This window comes from Cyanistes caeruleus, chromosome 3, assembly GCF_971803275.1.
Source record: "Cyanistes caeruleus chromosome 3, bCyaCae1.hap1.1, whole genome shotgun sequence".
In the NCBI taxonomy this organism is placed as follows: Eukaryota; Metazoa; Chordata; class Aves; order Passeriformes; family Paridae; genus Cyanistes; species Cyanistes caeruleus.
Window position 1 is genome coordinate 72,444,593 of NC_141703.1, and position 21,878 is coordinate 72,466,470.

At 41.0% G+C, this 21,878-nt stretch overlaps 1 protein-coding gene across 3 annotated transcripts in view; it reads right to left on the reverse strand.

Moving 5' to 3' along the window:
* Positions 1 to 5,027: 5,027 nt before the first annotated feature.
* ZC3H12C (zinc finger CCCH-type containing 12C) overlaps positions 5,028 to 21,878 on the reverse strand; it is a 39,396-nt gene continuing 22,545 nt past the window's right edge. For all 3 annotated transcript variants that reach the window (XM_086881910.1, XM_023919983.2, XM_023919975.2), the window contains exons 3-6: positions 11,123 to 11,262; positions 8,247 to 8,481; positions 7,304 to 7,410; positions 5,028 to 6,555 (exon numbers count right to left, since the gene is read on the reverse strand). In XM_086881910.1, the coding sequence (XP_086738036.1) occupies positions 5,156 to 6,555; positions 7,304 to 7,410; positions 8,247 to 8,481; positions 11,123 to 11,262 (1,882 nt within the window). In that variant the 3' untranslated portion in view covers positions 5,028 to 5,155. The remainder of the gene's footprint in view (positions 6,556 to 7,303; positions 7,411 to 8,246; positions 8,482 to 11,122; positions 11,263 to 21,878) is intronic.

The following is a 21,878-nucleotide window of genomic DNA, read 5'->3' on the forward strand; positions in this document are numbered from 1 at the left end:
GTGAGATCTCTGTGCTTGGGAGGAGGTGGCTCTCCAGCTGTGCTCCTCAAGGTCCCAGCCCAGCTGCACTTACACACACGCCAGTCTGACTCAGGTCTTCTCTCACACCACAAGCCAGCCCACACCTCTGCTACGCCTGCTGAAGTCAGGCGTAGGTGTTGGTGTTTGGGAGACGGAGCCCTCCCAGCGCTATTGAGTGTGACTGGGAACGAGAGCTATTGCAATCATTTGGCTTAAAGCGTAGACAGAGAAATAAACACTCCAAGCACAAGTTATGACAACCCTTTAAGACCTGGAAATGGATGGTGGAAAGTTATTTCAAGCACACTGGTAACTATGAACCACACATGGTAATTATTAGTGCCTTAAAAAACATCTGTGAGAGACTTGATGTGCACTGGCACATCTCCCTGTACGGCATGGCAAGGAAAACCCAGCATTCTGCAGGATGCTTCCCAGGCAAATGTGCATTTCCTATGTGACTGGGTCAGCAGCTTCTGATGAAACCTTGAGAAATGTATTCTAGAACATCTAAAGATGAAATCTGAACATCTCTCATGTTACCGAGCAAAAGGTTAGCTGGAAAAACCATTTAACACAGGTGATTCTAGGTTTAGTTACATGATTAGGCTAAACAATGTGCCCAAATGTATTTCATTTGAACAAAGTTCTTGAACTGTGCCTCTCTAAAATTTACAAAGTCTATAAAACATGAGATTTGACATTTATAAAACCTCAGCCCTTTTACAGAAAACAAAACAAGGCCATAGAGTTTTAAGTTTAAATCTATTGGTTTTTCTTCTCAGCAGTTTTAATTCCTATGATAAAAGAACTTCAACAAATGGCATTCCACCATGGCCTTATAATGCAACGAATAAATTAGCAAGTCACACTGTAAATAAATAAGTTCTACGGGTTTTTTTAGGTTTTTTTTTTTTTTTTTTAATGGTCTTTTAAATTGCACAGTATTTTAAATTTTCAGTAGCAATGAAAAGTCAGTTGGGTATTTTTCTAAATGCTCCAGAGAGCAGGAAAGCATTGTGTCTCCTTTTTCAAGCTTTACACATTGAAAATACCTTGGTCAAACCATCAAAAATCTGGTAAATGTTTTGGTAGTCTCTTACTGTGGCAAGATGCTGCAGTATCTCTCACCCAAGGTGTCCAGTCCTCCGGCGCTCACCCTGCTGGGGCAAACGCCCCCAGTGTCCCCTTCCAAGTGAGGTACTCTGGTTTACACTGACAGCTTTGATATTTTTGGAAAGGTGTTCACCATTAGCTACAACTTTCACAGCAGAAGTTCATCAACATCTCAGCAACAGTCCACACCCACCGAGGCTTGCAGAAATCTCCTTCGAAGGCTTCCCCAGCCCGACACACCTTCTCTTTTTGGGGCGTCATATGAACACATCAGGCTTTTGGCTCTCCCCAGAGCTATTCTGCAGTGGAGGACCAAGCTACAATTCAGACATCCCAAAGAAAATAGGACACCTGGAAAGGTATGATCCTACTTCAGACCATTAGCAGTATCTTAAACCCACCTGCCAAACATATGTGTGTGTATATACAAATATATATATAGAAAACACATATTTGAAAAAAATAAAAAAAACCAAAGTGATTAATACTGTCATAGCCTGGGCATATTTAGCTCAAAGTTAGTTATCTACAGGACATACTTAAAAACTCTAAATATTTGCAACACATTGCTGTATTGAAAACAGTTGTGGGCAAATGCCTAATGTATGTGCATTAAAAATACTGTATATGTATATACTATTACTGATGCAGTTATAACAGCCCGGGATTTTATCTAAAAATACAGAGCTTCTGCTAAGTATCAAAACATCTCTCAAGTACTGAAGACAAAGGGCCTTCTTAGCTGAGGGACAGCTCTGCCTTGAATGTACTAAATCCTTCACTGCATCTCTGGCACTCAGCTGGGGCCAAGCCAGTGTCACTGAATAATTACCTCTGATATTTAAGGATCACGGGAGGTTACAGTTCAGTTATTTGCATCAATGCAATTACATAGACAAAGGCAGTATTCGACCAGCATCATTGCATCCATGTTTGTTACTGGTGAGCTCTTTAGAAGTTGTTAAACATACAGAATGATCTCATCATGGAGATGTTCACACACAATTCCTCCATCTGTTACCACAGCAAAACAAAAGGAAGTATCAAGGCAAACATTTTGTCCACAGTAAATGTCCTTTACCCAACATAAGCGAGTCTAAGGGGAACTAGCACATCATTGCACAACATTAAAATCCACCAAATTACTCCTGCTCTTGTATTTTTAAAGCATTTTCAGCACCTGGGTGCAAAGCACAGAACCTATCACAAGAATTCCCTAGCGATCACCGCCCTGTGGGGATTCAGTACTGCCCTGGCTGTGTGCAGAGGCAATGGACACTGGTAACTCAGGCCTGGGCAGTGCAGCTCCTCGCACTGCTATCCCAGTGGCTAAGCCTGCCGAGCCCCTGCTCTAGGCCAGGCTGTGACATGTGCATGGCAGGAGCATCCTGGTGCCCACACCACAGAAAAAAACACAAAACACTTCTATTACATATGCACGTTTCAGTTCATGCTTAAAGGAATTGAACTTTTGGCAGAAGTATATACCTACATAAAAAAAAAAAAAAAAGTAGAAACCCATTAAAAACACAAACACAATCATTGCATTATTAAAACAGCTGCATCTACACTATGGTGTAGTACTTCAGTGTAATTCAATTTAACCAAATCTTAGCGTACAACTAAGATGAGACCCATTTCCCAGTCCAAACCTCAGCGTCAGCGCTGCATCAGTCTCTACATTAAAACATGCTCTACGGATGGTGACCAACCAAATCCAGGGAAAACTGTTGCCACATGTGAAGAGGTCTTCTCCCTAACAGACAGTGCAGGACAGATGGTGTGGAGCCCCCATGGCCTTGCCACGTGGGCAGGCAATGGCAGAACCTGCAGCGCTCCGGCAGTGGAAGCTGCAGGAGCACCACGTCCTGAATTGGTTTGCTGAACATGGTTCAGATTATTGGATATGTCTATAGCACAATGCTCTTTAGAAGCATTTACTGTATACCCAAACCCTACTTGCTGCAACACATGGTGTCGCACAAGTAGTGAAAATGTCTTCGTATTCAAAGGTGCTTGGACATCATTTTCAGGCAGCATTTTACCTTTATTTTAGTGAGTTCCCACTACAAAGATTTTAGAAGGAAGATGCCAATAGTTTATTTTTTTCCTTTTAGTATGTGAAATTGAGACAGACACCTAAATAAATACCTACTTTTACTTTCCTAAATCTATTCTATGTCTGAAATCTCTAATTTTTAAATAAGGGATAAAATGTTGCCCAAAAGACTAGTTATAATTATACATTTGTGTTTCTAATCTACAAATCAAAATAGTTCTCAGTTAAAAAGATACAATTTGTATCAACAGTAAAAGGTACTTTCTGGTTCTTCAGGGCCTTACTTAAAATTCCAGCGAGTGTACCAAAATTATCAGCTGTAATAGTGTAAACGAGTGACATTTTTTTAACACTGAACATCGTTACAATGGATGGAAACCTAAAACTGTGGGCAGCTGATCATGTCATGGAAGTACATCTGACATCATTTGCAAAAACTATTTCTATTTTTCATATATATATATATATATAAAAAGCTTAAGAGGTGCTAGTAAAACCCATGACTTTAAACCAGAAAAATCCCTTACTAATGCTAAAACAGACTTGGCTTGTCTGTGTCTAAAACTACCCTATTTGTGGCAAGAATCAGGCCTACACAATGCAAAAAGCGAAAAACTAACTCCAGGAACACATATGGTATCTTCTTTCCCCACAACCCTCCCCTCCCCAGCTAAGAAAAGGAAAAAAAAAAAAAGTTTAAGTTATTATTTTGAGCTACAATATCATTACCATAGTGCAGTTAAAAATGTTGCATATCCTGAACACACAAAACCTTTTCAGGCCAGCCTTGATAAATAGCAAGAGAAATCAAACAGTATCTTAAATACAAAACTTGCATTGAGATAATTAAATTCATTTAAAAACAGGTAAATATTTTATGAAAAGCATATTTTATCCAGTACAGTTGTGCAGCAATACAAAGGAAAAACATATAAACAACTAAAGGGGGCCCTACGATTTCAGGTCCCCATCTACTGACCAGAAATACACAGAGCTGGGTAACAACACACAGGAACTGAAACAGGATGGCCTGGTTTGGGGTGGTTCTGAGCATTTGCAGTTTCTCTTAGCTTCCCAGGGGGCTGCAAATTCTCAGTACCTTTGGAAATCAGGCAATAAGGCTTTTAACATACCCATAAATTAGTAAAAAAAAGTAAAATAATTCTTCTTCTCCTCTGCTTGCATCTGATCTTACTAATTGACTGCATCAACAAAAACCTGTAACTATTTGAGCAAAACAAAGAAAGCAACGAAAAGTGCCATAATATAAATTACCAATATATTGTTACCCATTCCACTGTTAACTGGTAACTTAGTTACTTGTTTCAAAAAGTTAAGTCAGTGCTGCAGTAAATCTTTGTTTTCTACAAACAGGTGATTACAGCACAAAAAACTCACAAAAACAAACAAACAAACAAACAAACAAACATACATCAGACATACTTGTGGTGGTGTAAAAAGTTCAGAAACTTGGCTTGAAAATTGGCTTGAAAATTGCCTGCCAGAAGTAGCAAAATCCTCTTTCTGCAGGTTAATATCTCACAGCCCAAGGATAAGCATCCAGCAAGTTAAAAAACAAAACCAAAAAATTCCAACAAAATGTAACAATGATAAGAAAGTGCTGCATATAAACCCCTGATGCACCAAAGATTATAACCAGAGACCACAGATTTTTTTTTTTTTTTATATATATATATATATATATATATTAATTTAAACAGAAACATCCTCCAGATGTGAAAATAGCCATTTAAAAAATTTCAAACTAGAACACAAAACTTATCCGGTACTTCCAATGCATGGGGCTATACATACAGACTCCATGATACAGTATTTCACATAAACGGATTACTATATAACCTCCTTGCTGAGAAGGAGATCCCAAATGCTATTGTAGCAAACCTCCCTCAGCGTTAGCTGAGCTGAAAACTACGAGACACCACAAAGATGCGTCATCTCTCAATAACCTAGCTGAGATTTCTCCACTAAGATGGCCGCAGCGAGCTGCTGAGCGTCCGTCACGTGAGGGTTCTTCTTCATCACCATCCTCACGAGATCGGGGGGGAAGATGTTGCAGAGGTTAATGTAAACCTTCTCCCGGGTGTCTTGGAGCCTCGGGGGGTGGTCTTGCGGGATTCCACAGTAAGGTACGCGCCAGGGCTGGTCCTGCTGCTCGGGAAGGCTTTGGAAGGCGAACTGCTCGTAGCACGGCTGCGTGGGGTTGCTGGGCAAGGAGTACGTCTGGCGGTAGCCGTAGGCATCCATCCCGTAACTCTGCCTATCCCAACCTCCCAGCCCCTCCTGGCCAGAGTAAGGCTTTCTGTGTCTTAACGGAGAGTTTTCGTACAAACGTGAGTCTGAAATGCTGTCTATTCTCGTGGACACCAGGGCTCTCCCCAGATGCAGCGTCTTTGAATGAGACGAGCCCTGAGGTGCGGAGTAGTCGTTGGGACAACTGGATCGAGCACCGACGGCTGGATGCTGCAGATGCACAGCCATATACGGAATGGGAGATTTGTGGTGATGCTTTGGTTCTTCGTGACTATAGCTCTGCACTCGAGTGAGGGGCTCGTGGTAGCTCTGCAGGAAGGGCTGAGCGTTAAGGCGGCTGTGGGGGTGCATGTGTTGGCACTTCAAGTTCTCCTCCAGCTGTGGGTCAGGCGAACTCATGTAAGAGCGGTCGCTGTAACCCACGTAGGAATCGCTACTGCCGCAGCTGACGCTCCCCTCGCTGCTGCAGTCGGAAGCTACAGAGCTAATCCGATAATCTGTGTCCAAGGAGAAGCGCCTTTCAGGACTACGCGGTCCAGACAGACTGAGATTTGAATACGCGCTCAGCATAGAGTAATACCCTACATCCACCGGAGACTCACATTTTGGATACTGGTCATAAGGCATTGGTGTTCCATGATTTTTGGTTGCCATCATCACTGTAGGATACTGTCCCTGTGGTCTTTGATCCTGAGGTGGGAAGTGAACTCCGGATGGAAGGCCGTTAGTTAAAGGTGCAGTACTTTGGGGTTTTCCAGCAGAGGAACTTGGTATGCTAACTAAAGAAGGTACAGACCTGGTTTCCAATTTGTTTTTGGTGGGAAGCTTTTCCTCCAAGTCTTGATAGACTTGAGTCCTTATACTAGGATCCGATTGCCTCTTTGGAGCAGCACGCTTCAGCTCTGAAGTGCCTTCGCTTTTAGTGCTACAGGGAACACTATTGCTTTTTACCAGTCCTCCTTCACTTGTAGTTTTGGCAGCTGTGCTTCTAGACATGGCACGGAGTTCATCAGCTACGGATCGCTGAGGCTGATTTCCTCTTTCTGGATGATAGTATTTGCATTTGTGTCCATAGGTACATTTTTTCCCTATTATAATACAAACATAATCAGATTTAAAACCTTCAGACAAAATATGTTAGCCATCAAATAACAGAAATGCGCCTCATTTGAAATTTTATTGTTGATTTGAAAGATCTTGCAAACAAGACTGGTTTTGTGCAACACAGGGTGTGCTCTAAGAGCTCCTCTCTTGTGGGGAAAAAAGAGGCAGTGGTAGTGTCCTGCAGCTGGTGCTCTGGGAATGCAGACCAACACTACCAGCCATGTTTTGAGCTGGATGTGGCACTGCCAGGGAGTCTGTACACACCTGCTCTGTCGGGCCAAGGCAATATAAAGGCTGAAAACTCAATAGGGAGGTCCCACAGCCAAAAGGCCAGCAGGTTTCAGCTCAGTCAAGATGCCTGTAGGAATGCTCAGTAGCTAAACTTCAGATAGCTCAATTAATTTTCAGGAAGAAAACCTCAATATCTCATGACATTAGAAAAGGGCTTCTGGAATCTGCAGAATTTGGGTGCTGATTTGGATTTATTTCAATGAATGATTAACTAAGTTGGTCCTTTAGTTCAATTAGTAGTTAGAAATGTTTTTTAAGTAGCACATGAAAAAATTGCTTCAGTTTCCACCATCAGCTCAGCAGTTCAACCCGTCTCAGGCTAAGACAACAATATTAAAACCAATGTTAAAGAGTTTTAAACAGTTCTGGGAGTGTTAAAATAAAGCAGGAGCTTGGTACCTAGTCCCAGTATATAAAATTTGATGGGTTAAATCAGATTACCATATGGACATGGTTGCTTCTTATGTTCTGGCACAATAGGTTTCTTCCTAAGAAAATTGTCCAGACTTGGACCATGGCGGCCAAGAGGATCATCAGGAGGCATAAATCTATAAAGAAAGAACAAAGTGTTATGGAAGCAAACAAGCCTTTTCATACTTTAGTAGTTTTGGAAGTACATCGTTTTGGAAGGCCGTCTTTCTGCTGCAGGTACTGCCTGAGAGGTAGGCCACAGGAAAAGACTGCGTGGACACCTCTGGACTGCTACAGACACCTTTGGTCCAGCTCAGCTGATGCTTTGTGGCAAAGCAGGGCTGCAAACAACCCATCCCAAAATCAAACGTAAGGGCTGCAATACAGACAGCCATTTCTTAAAACACCACTACTGGCTTTGCAAAACTGTGCTGACAGCCTAGGATTCTTGCATCAGCATTCAGGTACCTCAACACAACAGCCTGCTCAGGGGAGCACCGAGTCCCTCCCATTAGAAGAAGCCACCAGCAGTAACTGCAGTTGATCTGTAGGCTGGGGTACAATCACTATAGATGAAACTAATCAAACAGTTGAACTACAGACCCCCTGAGGTTCATTCCAACATGGATTTTTCTATGACTCTAGGACTTAGGAGTCTAACCACAGGCACTCAGAACTGTTGGCTCAGTACATCAACAGAGCTGGAACATAGCATATATCAAACATACGCTGGCATACATGTATGAGGAAAACACGTAAGAGGAAAAAATAATGTAAAAAGACATAAAAATATTGCTACAAAATCAATTCCAAGTACTTTTAATCAGAAGACCAAATTTATTTATTGACTACTCCTCTTGCTTTCCTACACATACCTAATGATTTCTGTGTAAAATAAAAAAAATGGTACAAATCTTCAAACTGTCCTTTCCTCAATTATTTTAGTGGCACACGTAAAGACAGAATGACTTACTTGTCATTAACAAAAGAATACATCAACAAGCGTTCATCTATGAACTTCTTCCATTCTGGCTTTTCATTAGCTAGATCTCTGTAGTTATCATTAGAGACAATGATGCCATCTGACTCGAAGGCCAACTTCACTATAAATCGGTCATCGTAGCACACCACCCTTCTCCCTTGCACCCTCCGGGATGGCGTGAACACGAGAATCTTCTCCTTTTCTAATTTACGTAAGATTTCTTGATCTACAAGGAATAAGAATCAAAAGTCAAACAAGAAAGAAAAGAAAAAAGTTTGTTTAATCTCTAAAGATATTAGACTTGAGGAGGAAAATCCAAGCATTTAGGACTAAAAATGTCTTGGATGGTTATAACCCTTCAGAAGGTGTCCCAGATGTGATATCTGAACTTATAGTCAGCAGTCAGCTGGCAATACTTCCAAAAAACCTTAAAAACAAATCAAAACCTCCTGCTCCAAACCATTTCTCTAAGGCTAACACAGGGGACCTTGTTCATGTTCCTGTGGCTCAAAAGAAAAAACTTTTTATCAAAACGCCACTGCAGAACTCCTCTGACTTGAAAGGGTCATTTTAAACACCACTGAATACGAAGATTATACCCAAGTACAGCCATGGTCTTTCCATAACTGAACTCCTTGGTAAAGACAGATCTTTTTCATCTCTTTGTAGAACCCAGCAAGAAACATCTTTTGAAAGCATTCCAGTAGCTCACATTAATGGGACTGTCTCATGAAAGTCTCTGCACATCAAGAGGAGGGGTACCCACAAGGACTAGAAAACCCACATTCTGTACAAGCACTCAGGTTCTCCACAAATATTAACAGCATTCCCTAGAAAGACATCTGATGTCATTTTATAACCAACAGCAAAAAGGTTGGTGGTTTGTTTTGTTTTGGTTTTTTTAGGAACACCAGTAATAGTTTAGATTGTGTATTTCCTTGAATGATTTACACATTTATACGTAAGTTCTTATCAAAGCCAAACAGATTTCTCTTCAATCCCTCTAAATAAGCATATTTAGCATTTTATGTAGTTCCTTCTTGCTCTACACAATCTGTCACTCACATATCCCAAAAGTATTTTATTTTCCTTTTTCCTGTGTAGAACCTGGAGATCCCAAGGAGCTTTGAAACACAGACCTCTGGCTACGAAGGAGGTTGTATCTAGTACTGGGGCACCTACCCTATGTTGATTCTCATACCTATCACTCTCCTAGGAGCAGACAAGCTATAAAAGAAAAATACACACACACAAAAAAAAAATAGGCAGCATCTAAACCAGCAGAAGATGCTTGCATAGTGAATATGAGTCATGGCTATTAGTAATGGTTAAGATCTCAAATAACTCAACTGTTTTGTAGCATAAGAAACTTGACAGGAAACATGTTCCATCTGGGAAAAAAAAATAAATATTCCAACATGGAGAAATACAGGATTAATATTACAAATAAGCAATATATTTGACACAAGCATTTATTTGCTTAGTAGAAAAAGCACAAGATTTTAAATTAAATACAACCTTTTTGAATTCAACCCCCCACAATGTGCTAAATGATGAGTGAGAGTGAGATGGAAGGTGATTTTTTTTCCCTGCTAAAAAAGAGTAAAAAAATTGCCATGTGATGACTGGCAGGTACTGGTAAGAAAGATGTGGCTGTTGTTTAGTCCAAGAGGCTTCCATGAATGCTGACAGTCTAGAAACATCCCCACGTTAGTCATCTAGGGCTTTTTCAAAACTCAGCTGGCTGAGTATTTCAGGTGCATATCTCTGGAAAACAGAGTGTCAGCACCAGGTATTTTTACAGGTAGCACAAAGGCTTCCTGCATCCTTAGAGGAAAACAGAAGGTGCAATTTTTATAGAAGATAAAATAACCTGCGGACATTCAGCCCTATGCACGCTTCAAGCAGATGTCACAATTTAATTCTGAGTGGCCAAATTTTTATTACTTAGCCAGTGCTCTTCTCATACCCCAAACACTAGTACAACAAAAGAGAATGTCTTCAAGAGAAAGGCTCCAGACTACCAGTGCCAACAGGGTAACAGCAGCTTTCCAAGTGTTTCCTTGTGTTAACGTGCTATGTAGTAGTAGGAATCAAGCAAATGGAAAGAAGTGTTGAGAGGATCTTTCCAGATATTTGAAAATGCACATGGCAATCAAAACGTGTGTCTGTATTCTTTTAGAAGTGACAGCTATTAGTCTTAAAAGTTTCCTCTCTCTTAATGGTAGCTGTGTTGGACACCCCTCCCCCTAAAAAAACAAACCAAACCCTTCCTCCTCTCCAAGTTCTAGGGTTTATTTAACCCCCAATTCCTTTCTGTTTCAACTTTATGGCAGTTGCAGGATGTCTGTCCAGTCATCACAAAGAACCTGTTAATTTGATGAAGGAAAGAATACCTCTGTTCCATTTTTTTTCTAGGTAAACACATTGAAAATTAAAATTGCTAATAGTAATGACAAAGAGGGGAACCATTCCCTTCCTGTCCATTTAATTCACATAACCTAAAACATGGGCAGTGACAGGCCAGCCTGGCAGAATTTACTCACAAGAAATAATACCCAGCAAATGACTAACTTCAAACCTCTTTGCTACTAATACTGCACAGACATAGCAGATTTTAAAAAAGGCAATTACATTCTTCAAGAAGTAAGTAGCAACGTTATGGAAACTTGAGTAGATGAGCAGAACAGAACAGGAGGACTTGGAGAAGGAGTTGCTTTATCTTTTTCCTGCCTATAGATCACAAGGAAGTTACTACACCAATGATACTTTCTGTTACAGCCTTCCATTGCTAAAGGTTTGTTCATTTGAGCAGTAGCACTCCTGCTGGGCAAAACACTGAACAAACAAGCAAAGATGGAGCTTACCTGTTATAAGAGCATCTGGTCTCGACTGTTCTTTCCTCCACGCTGGCACAAACACAGTAACATCCTTGTGGCCTCTTTCCAAAAACCAATCTACTGCCAATTTGATTCCTCGACAAGAAAATACTTCTTTGTTCCCGTGGCTGAAACACACATTAAAATTCTTTATTAGATGACTTTTTGTATTCACCATAAATGGAGCTCAGTAAAATGCAGATGTCATAGCCATGCTCTTCACTTGCTCCACGGTTTGTAAAGGCAGTTTGGAGTCTATCTGAGCCTTGCCCAAACACAGCCATCATCTCCAAAACAATGTGGGAGAGGCTACTAAATCTGCCAAGCATATTTATTACCTGTGCACAGATTTGACAAGCAAACAAAAATATAAGTAGGGGCTTTTAAAAATTGTCACAGCCCAACCAAAAGTATGGGATATAACAGGCAGCTCAATAACTTGATGAGGGAAAGCAGGAGACCCAAAATACCAACATGAGAGTGCACTGTGTTTAGGAAATGGTAGCAGATGAGCAAGTAGAGGTGAGCATAGCAACAGGGGAAGGGACAGCAGAGCCAGCTGCTGCAGGAGCTCCACAAGATCGTGTGTGAACAAGGAAAAAGGGAGGATAAGGCCGCCAAGCCCAAGGGGATGGCAGGCACTCAACAGGACAAATTAGGCAAACTGGAGAGACTGTCCAAAATCAACATGGTATAACTAAGAATGTGCTTAGTAAGTACTTCAGAAGGAGAAATTAACATGTATTTAAAAAGCTGTGAAGAGACAATTGTGATCAGACACAAGCAAAACAAAATATGTGTCTGTTGTGCAATAACTGTCTGGGGTAAGGCAAGAGATGCAATTATGTCATTTTCTAAAGTCAGACAAAGTCCTTGCCCTACTTCTACACCCAGTTTCAGGCATGACGTTATAAAAGACATAGATGAAATAGAAAGAATCCAAAAGAAAGTGAAAGGAGACCTATGGGGAAAGGCTGAAGGAAGCACATTTAGCTAATCTGGGGAAAAAAAGCACTTTGTGGAAGAACAAACCACCAATCTGCCATGTATAGGAACTAACAAATGGAAGACAGCAATGGGTGCTCATAGAAAGGTTCTGGGAGCAGGGAGCTGCAAGGTGGTTGCTGTGAGAAGAATCTGGGATTGCCCCATGACGGGCACACCCAGCTCTAGTCAGCTCCACAGTGCAGGAGATGGGAATGAGGGAACCCCAAGGCATGAGGATGAGTAGCTGCTTCATGGTGCATGCCCAGAGGGACTTTCTCACTGAAGAACAGGAAAAATGCAAGAAGGAAGAATCAGCAGACAAAAACTGCGACATTCTGACCCCATCCCCTGCACTGCTCACGGCTGCTCTGGAAGGACTGACTGCCACCTGCAGCCGTGACAATGCGTAAGAGTGATGCTGTGGTGAGGTAGTGAGGGGGACACATGTTTGGAGTGAAGTGAGCCTGGAAAAGGAGAGACAGTCTTCCCCCTAAATATTTTAATGTTTGCCTTTTTTGTTTCATGATACCTAATTTGGAATTAAATATTTATATTAACTGGCTACAAATTAAATTGAATTCCCCAAGCCAAGTCTGTCTGACATAAAAAATTACTTGATGAGTGATCTTGCTGTCATTGTTTGGAGCCATGGCTTTTCTTGCTTCTGCTCCTCCCGTTTTTTCTCCCATTCTGCTGGGAGGAGCCACAGCCAACTCACTATAGTCTCACGGGATAAGGACAGAAAAGTCCTTAACTAGAGTCAGGAACAGTTAAGTATGATGTTAGTAAAAGCTTTCTCCCTTATCTGTGGGACAGTCTGGCCAGGGATTTTGGGATCTCCTCATTGGACACTTTGCAAGACAAGTTCCTCTGAGGCCTGTCTAGGTTCTCCATGCACAGGAGGAGACAAGCAACTTTAGTGACATCTGTCCCAACCCTGCTGCTCTGCGTAGCAGAAGAAACACAGGGGCATGGAAACAAGCCATCACCTTTCACTTGGCTGGCTTGTCATGTATAGCAGGTATGCCACAATCTGCTTTCCAGAAGGGTAAAAGAGAATTCTTTGTCTGTGATTAGTGAAGGGGACAATATCATGACAGAAAGCCACAGGAATTTTAGAAGTCCCTTCTCCTTGCATATTTTGAGGCAAATAAAACACCAGAAAGTTATTTAAAAACATTTTCCCCCTCAGCAGGAAAATAAGTACCTGCTTTCTCTACCTTTCTAAAGCATAGCACTGCTGTGTCTTTCTTCACACTGTGGGAGCTTGGGTAATTGTGCAGTAGACAAAGTGCCAAATAAAAAAGCGAGAAGACTTTTGCAAAAATGTTCTGATTTCAGAAGTCTGTGAAGGAGGTGGTGTACACCTGCACCTGTGTCAAGAGAGAGTGAGTCATGGCTAACACCTCTTACAATGCATCATTCTCAGCAATGGCTCTGCTGAAGGTCACAGATCCCAACAAAAGGAGAAGAAAAAAATCCAAAAACCAAACCAACCAAACACACAAAAAAATGGAAAAAGGAAAAGAAGAGCCCACTACCATTAACCATTTAAGTGAGGAAGTGTCCTACTTCCTCTTCTAATGAACCTGGAGACAGTACCTGTAAACATAACCATATACTCTGATATCGCAATTGTTGCCAACCATAATGATCAAAGCTTGTACATTTTAGCTGGCATGGGGTACTCAAAGGATAGTTTAAGCCCATCTTCTGTGCCTTTAGGGCTACACTAGGAACACTGTCAGGAACAATATATCTATGTACCTCAATATGCAGAATGCAGTAATGCATTCCCTGTTTTCTGTGATCATATCACACAATACAGTATTACATCATAATAACACTGTAACAATAAAAGACCAGTATTTTTTCCTAGGCGTTGTTTTGTACTATGCAACTATTCTTCTGCTTGTTTGGCTGCAAGAGTAGTATCTCTGTGTATTTCAAAACTTACCAGGAATGGGAAACCAAACCACACACAGATGTGACACACTTAAGGTGCACACACGCACACAGTGCATAGCGAAAATGGCCAACAGTATTTCATCCATGGTCTAATTCCATCTTCCCTCAACAACACAAGATTGGGACACTTGGTGCACACTGCACATTCAATGCCCAGGGAGCAGACATAAGGCCTCCTTTGCAAAGCCTGAGACAAGAGGTTACTGCTCATGCTATCAGCAGGCTGGGTACAACCATAAACATATTGCAATCCATTTTAAAACAGTCAGGGAGATCTTGTTCCAGCTATTAAATTCCAGTGGAATCACCGTACTGTGATTATTCTACACAATCCCCATGGTTTCAAGTGGATAAACCCACTTTTTACTCCTGACAGTGAAAAATGGGTGTGTTAGGCTACATTTTAGCAGCACTATGTTTCTTTCTGGAAATCTGAGAAATAATTTCCGGAAAAAATCCGTGACTCTTGGAAAAAAAAAGATGTTCTTGCCTACTGCTTTCCATCAGGTTGTAGTTCAGGTCATTCTTTGAAAGGCAGAGGGAGGACCAGGCAGTTCATCTCCTTAGTTTTCTATTAAACTAAGTACAGACTATAAAATTCTTTCACCCAGAATAGAAATTTTAAATAAACTGTACGAAGCAGAAGTGGGGAATGCATTACAACGCATACCAGCTATTCTGCACTGCTGAGCAAGTGAATTTATAACTTGTATAAATCTTCAATCTTCTTTTCCGCTCCTTTTCAGACACATGCCTAAGCTCAGATCTGAGCGGATACAAATTCCAAGGAATTTAAACCATTAGTGAAAAAGTCTGTGAAAGAGATGTGCAATTAAAATTTGTTCTTTTGTTTTGTTGTTATGCAGATTTGATGCTCTTCATTTTGTGATCTTTGTGCTTCGTCAGCTTTATGATATGTCATATGGTGAAAAGACTGAAATCATGCTACTGCTTCTGACTTCTTCTTCTTAGCTGTGAAAAAGATAAGAAATTGTACTTCTTTGTCAAGAAACGTCCTTTTAAAAATCTCTTTCCAATTATTAGGAATATGAGAAAGCTCAGACCAGTCAGGTTGACAACTGTAGCCCTGGGTGAGATACTGGGTGGTTCATAGTACTTTGGTTCTGTTTGCTGACTATGTTTCATCTACCACTCTCAGTTGCAAGATAAAGTATATTCCTTTAGAAGTACCTGTTTCTTTTTAATATCATGTATGAATGATTCCTTTTACCACTACTTCTATATTTTGACTGCTGATAGCCATAGTTTTATTTTTAAATGAAATAAAATAAAGTAGCATGTCTCTTGAGCAAAAAATCAATCAAGCATTTTTTAAGCTAGGAGAATAAGTAAAAAATGTAAAACTTCTGATGAGAGCACTTTTCAATTTCCCTGTTACCTTCCTAGACCTCATATTAGATTTCCTAGTGACTATCTTGGAAAGACTTGTGGTACACACACTTAAAAGACTATTTAGAATACTTTCAAGACTTCTAGTGTGCTCTAATACAATATCCAAACCAACACCCAGATTCTGAAAGCTACAGAAAACATGCACATTGATGATAAGAGGTGAGGTCTAGAATAACATCTGTTGCATATAGGTTTTTATACAATTGGAATCTGGACACATCCACACACCAGGTAAAAGCATATTGACTAAAAGCCAGAACAAAACTAAAACACATACCTGCCCAGTATGAGTTATTACAGAGTTACCAAACTATTTTCTTCTATCATGTCATGGGAGAAAGAGTGTTCAGTCCACAGCACAGAGAGAGAAGAATTTCCATCCTGTATCATATCAGTGACTCATAACCCTGGCAGCCCAGTTTTGTAACTAGCCTCATCCTTTTTTAATCACTTTTTTTAAAGCTTTACTAATTCCCGAATCACAGAAATAATTTCTCCCAAACCATTTTTCATTAACCTGAGCCTTCTATCAGTCCTGCATTTGTTCCCTCTATATATGTATATTTTGGTGCTGACATGAAGCAGATAGAACAGATGCCAAATGTTTGGTTTTTTTTCTCCATTGGCTCACATTACTTCAATACTTCGAGGTGTTTTAAAGAAAAAAAGCCTTGGAAGCTGTCACGTATTTCAAGATACCTTTTGCCTGTAGGGCTTCCAATGCTGGAGCACACTACAAGTGCAACAGGTGCTGTCTCCAGCCAGAACTGCACGTGGGTCTCTGTCTGAGCAAGAGCCACACACTCAGCACTCAAAGTCAAAACAGTCAAAGAGAAGGTACACTCGAAGCTGCCAGTGACAAGCTCCTATCCATGTGATTGTTACTTGCTGGAAAAATATTTTTATCTATTCCTTAAAGTGACTTCTCAAACCCAAAAAGTAGACAGATGATAAGACAGTGCTACTGAAAGATGAATGTCTGAATCAAGGTACCAAGATGCAACCATGCCTACCGAACTCTGCAACACAATCTGAGGAGGAGCTAATGCAGCTACACTGTTAATTTAAAACAAATGAACAATTAAATTGTCACAAAACTCCATATGGCATAGATAAGACAACTGAGCCATCCTTTGGCTGACACAATGTGCAGCTGTGCAGTGAAGAACCTTCTGTGTAGGCAGGGTATCAGTGAACCTTTTACTACAGCCGAATTACCTGCCTCAGGGTTAACATACAGGACCAAGGCTCAGTTGCCTGAAGAGATGCCTAACACTGGTTAGGCACCCCAGTGACACCTCCTCCAGCTGAATGCCACTCCTGAATGGCACTGGGGGCTCTGCCCATGGCTGTCAGGCCTGGGTGTATGTTTCTGGTGCCACCAAGCACCTACAACATCCACAGCTGGCAGGATGGCTGGGCATGAAAGCTGGAAGAAAATTGTAAAATATCTGTTTTAAAAGTGGGAATGTATTTTACTAAAAAACAACTGTCCAAATCATCATCTTCCTCTTCCCCCCCAAAAATTAGTACACTATTTATTTCATGCTGTTTCCCTTGTGCAATGATGTACAATCAAGGACCATTTTAAATACACAGGCCAAGGTTTCCCAGAAAGGGAAGCTGAAATGCATCTCCTCCATGGCCTGGGAATCCCAAGGGTGAAGTTTTTAGAGGAATCTAACTATCTGAAACAAGATCAATTGATTTCAATCTGCAAATCAAAGCAGCACATGACCAAAATACTTTGATTCCTCTGCCCATAAACTTTGGAAAGTAGTTGTCCAAAACTTATAATAAAGAAAGTAAAATAATCAAATAATTTTACATCAATAAAATACATCAGTGTTATCTTCATCTTGCACTCTGTGTAGGCACAGCAACTTATTTTCTGCCAGTAAGTTTTCAGCATAAAGTCTTATATATATTTGAAACACTTTCCATGGTGAGTAAAAAAGTCTGAAGGTACCTAGGATACCCAGGGAAAACTAATATGGAACAGAAGCAAATTAATAAAATGGTTGTAATTTTCTCACTGTCTTTGTAACTAACAACTTTGTTCTTCATTCGTCATTTCTTGTTGACAAAACCCTTACTTTGATTCCAGCAAAGGAAAGTATTATAGCAATAACCAATTTTAGGCCATTTTCAACATCCCAACCTTATCCTTGAAAAGGACAAGCAAAGGCAAAGGACTGTGCTAAAGTGCTGTCATATATTTCTCTCTTCAGAAGGAACTTCTTTGCTCTCAATCTTAGCAGTAAAGTCTTAAAAGGGCCAAAAGAGAACCTTAAAATCTTGCTTCTGCTGCCTCATGGAGAAATAGGACCTTCCCCCCTCAACCCCAAACTAAGGAGTCTCAGATGAATCAGCTGGGGATGCATGAAAGAGCAGGTCCAAGAACTCACTGGAGAACAGACAGATGAAGGGGTGACAAAGAGCTTACAATATGCTGCTGTTAGATGGATAGAGATCACCTCTTTTGCTTACCTTAATTATGTAAAAGGAAAATTTAGGGTAGCTAAAATCTTATTACACAAGGAGGGATACAGAACTACTAGTGAAATGTGTTGCCTGGCTAGTATCAATGCTGTGCAGCTTACACTAAATAATCCTGAGTGCATTTTTATTGAGAACAAATGCCTCTCTCACTCACATGGACTGAAGTTCTAAATGAAGATTTTGCTTTACAATATTATCATCTACATGCAAAACACCTAGCTCATCTTATGAAGCAGAGTTAGAACTACATAGTTCTCTGGAAAACTGACATAGGTCACTGCTCAGGTATGGCACAACTGAATTCTGGGTTCTATCACTTAGTTCAGCCTCACTCCCTGCTGTGGGAAGGGTCTATCAAGGTCCACAATAGTTCTAGGGGATTATCTAATTTGCTGTTCAGCTCTGATTTTAAGTTTATATACACAGAAAAATCACCTATAAGAGCATTCTAACAAAAAAAACATGATTAAGGCTTAAACTGTGGGCATCCTTCCACTTCTGGAAAATGATTAAGTCAACATCAAGAAAGGCAGAATAACAAAACAAGATCAGATTTGAAGTATCCTATAGAAGTTAAATAGCAATTCTTCAGGTCATAGCTTGCAAAAGCCTCCTTTCTGCTATTCAGTTGAAAGAGGGTGTCTTCTTTGTTTTTAAAACTTCAGCCAATTCCTATTATTTAGATCATATTGGAGCTTTAAACTTGATATACACAAGATGCATTTGATGACTTATTTACAGTTTACAGCACAAACGACAAGCATTTGAAAAAACTTTCATATGAAAGCTTAAGGAAAACTTTCCAAATGTAACTAAAGGCAGAAAAGTTGAGTGTTGGGTTTTTCTGAAACTACAGTTTGCTAAAGCAGCTTGTCTGTAACAGGATCAGTCACCAGACTAGACTGGCATACAGGCAGGCTCTGGCTTGCCAGAGTAAGTTGTTCTGACCTTTTTCTGTGCTGCTCTAAATGAATTTATGAATCCATCAGTTCATTAGATGCAGCCAGTTCCACAAATACGAACATCCAGTCACACAATCAGACATATCCTTCCTCATTTATGTTGGACTGAGTTGTTCTCCCAGTAATAAAAACATCAGGTTACGTTTACATGTCTAAAGGAAAAGTAATCCTTTCTGATTCCCCCGCTCTCTGAATTAGAAAGGTGAATCAACTCATTTTGCAGCCACCCAGTCACTAGATGAGATGCAGATAGGAAAGCATCCCTGGCAGTGGTAAAGAGGCAAGACTAAAAGTAAATCATTCTCTGTCACTTACTGGATGTTTTGTCAAACTACATCTTTAATTAGTCATGGAATGCAGACACAGGGTAGCACAGTGTTTGATCCTTCTAGAAGAGGACATCTGTCTCCTCCCACTTGAATTACTGGACATCAGTTGCCTCAACCTTCTCCATACAATTTTCCCTCACCATCAAATACATCTTTTAAATGAAAATTAGTAGTTCCTATCAAAAATAATTCTAATAGTAAATGGTATCATCGAATATGTGCATTACAACAGCATGGGAGTAAGGATATAGATCACAGTTTAACCATTCCTGTGATAATGTGTGAGAAGACTTCTAAGAACACCTCTCAAAAGACTATCGACAATCTTGCTTAGGGCACAGACCCATTTTCCTTTAGCAATTCCAGAGTGAACTCATTTGCCACAGCTTGGAAGAGCAAAGAGAAGAGACAAAACTGACAATTCATAGCTACAGGATGCTGGACATTCACATACAGAAACCTGAAGAAGACTGAACTGCAGGTGAACTCTTGTCTCTCCTGCATGTAAAAACTGAAATCTTTCCAGTATTTGAAGTGCTTAGTTACTGGTACCTATTTTCTTGGAGGAGAAAGCACAGATCCTGTGGGCAAACAACTGGTTGCACAACTGGCATCAGAAGCTGACACTCAGCTTTTACATACATGGGAGTGGCTTCCCTAATCAAGGATTGATTTCTAGAAAAAGGTGGCACGCAAGGCACCAACCAGCCAGTTGGCAAAGATGCCTTTGCTCTGACCAACACAGCAAGGCATCAGCAATCCAGGAAGTTTCTAGAGTGCTTTTGCTTTTTGTAACTTCTTAACATGGGCGACTGAGTACCTACCAAGTGCACCAGCTGGGCCTCATACTTAGAAATGAGGAGACTGAGATGGGAAAATCAGGGGTAGCCTTTGCTGTAGGGACTATGAGAGGCAGATCCTGTGAAAAAAGAGCAAGGCAAAAAGCAGGATGATGAGATCAGAATTCAGGAGAGCAGATTTTGGCCTCCTGAGGAGAATCCCAAGCAGAGAAGAGTGGACAGGAGAGATGGTGGATTTTCCAAGGATCACCCATGCCAACCTGAAGACTGGCCACAGCAATGTGCAGGAAGCTGGGCAAAGGTAACAGGACAAGACTTTCCCTCAGCCGACTTTTGTGAACACTGAAACGGGATATTGCCAGGCTGCTGGGCCCTGATGGGTGTTCAAGGAGCTGGCTAATGACATTTTAAGGCCTCTCCTGGCAATTTTTGGAAGGTTGTGGTGATTTGGGATGTTCCTAATGTCTAGAAAAGGGCAAATATCCCTTCCATTTTAAAGGCAGGCAAAGGACCTACAAAGCTTGTCAGCCCTACTCTGCTCCCTGCAAAACCTTTCTGTGTATGTAGATTGGATGAAGGTGACTGGGAACAGTCAGCATGGATTTATGAAGAAGAAATATGCTTGAGCAGCCTCATAGCCTTTTATAGTGACTTGTTCAGTGGATGAGGAGAGCACACTATTGTGCTCAGTGGACAGACTGTTTATTGTGGCTTTAACAAAGCTTCTGACAGCTTTGTTCTTGTAACAGCCTTCCCTTACCACAGCCTCACTGACAAAGTAAGGAAGTAGGGGAAATGTTAGAGGGCAGAGATGGACTGAAACCTGACTGAACTGCTGCACTCAAAGGTGATTAGTAGCATGAAGTCCAGTCAAAGGTCAATCAGTATCTGTGTACTCCAGGGACTGACACGAGGGAATGCACTGCTTAACATCTTCATAATGACCTAGGTAACAGAACAGAGTCCACCCTCAGCAAGTCTGCAGAAGATGCTCACCTGGGAGGAGAACACCAGACGGGTGCACTCTCATTCAAAGAGACCCTGGTCAGGGTAGAGCAACGGGCCAACAGGTACCTCAGCAAATTCAACAGAGGGAAATGCCAATCCTGCAGCTGCAGAGGTTTAATACCAATCATCAGTACTGGCTGGTGGCTGAACACCTGGAAAGCAACTCTGCAGTGAAGGACACTGGAGTTCTGGAGAACACCAAGCTGATCATGAGGCACCAATGTGCATTTGCAGCACAGAAGGCCAACAGCTTCCTGGGCTGCCTTAGGAAAAGCACTGCCAGCAGGTCAAGGGAAGGGATCCTTCTCTGCTCACACATCTGGGGTGCTGGGCTCAGTTCTGGGCTCCCCTATATAAGACAGACAATACTGGAGAAAGGGCTGAGAGATCTTGGACTGTGTAACCTAGAGAGAAGAAGGCTTGGGAAGATCTTAGCCATGTGTCTAAATATCTAAAGGGAAGGAAAAAAGGGAACAGAAATTGATTTCTCATTGGTATGCAGTGACAAAACAAGAGATAATGGGCACAAAATAGAATACAAGAAATGTTGCTTAAACATAAGATAAACTTTCTTACAATAAGGGTATTCAAACACTGGCCCAGAGAGTATGTAAAGTCTCCATCTCCTTAGAGACATTAAAAACCCAACTGGACATGGCCGTGAAATGACACAGCTCTGTGCAGGGATCTTCAAAACCCCTTCCAAATGGAATGACTCTGTGATTATATTTGGTAGAAAACAAGTAAAGACCTGTTCATTTGATTCTTGGATACA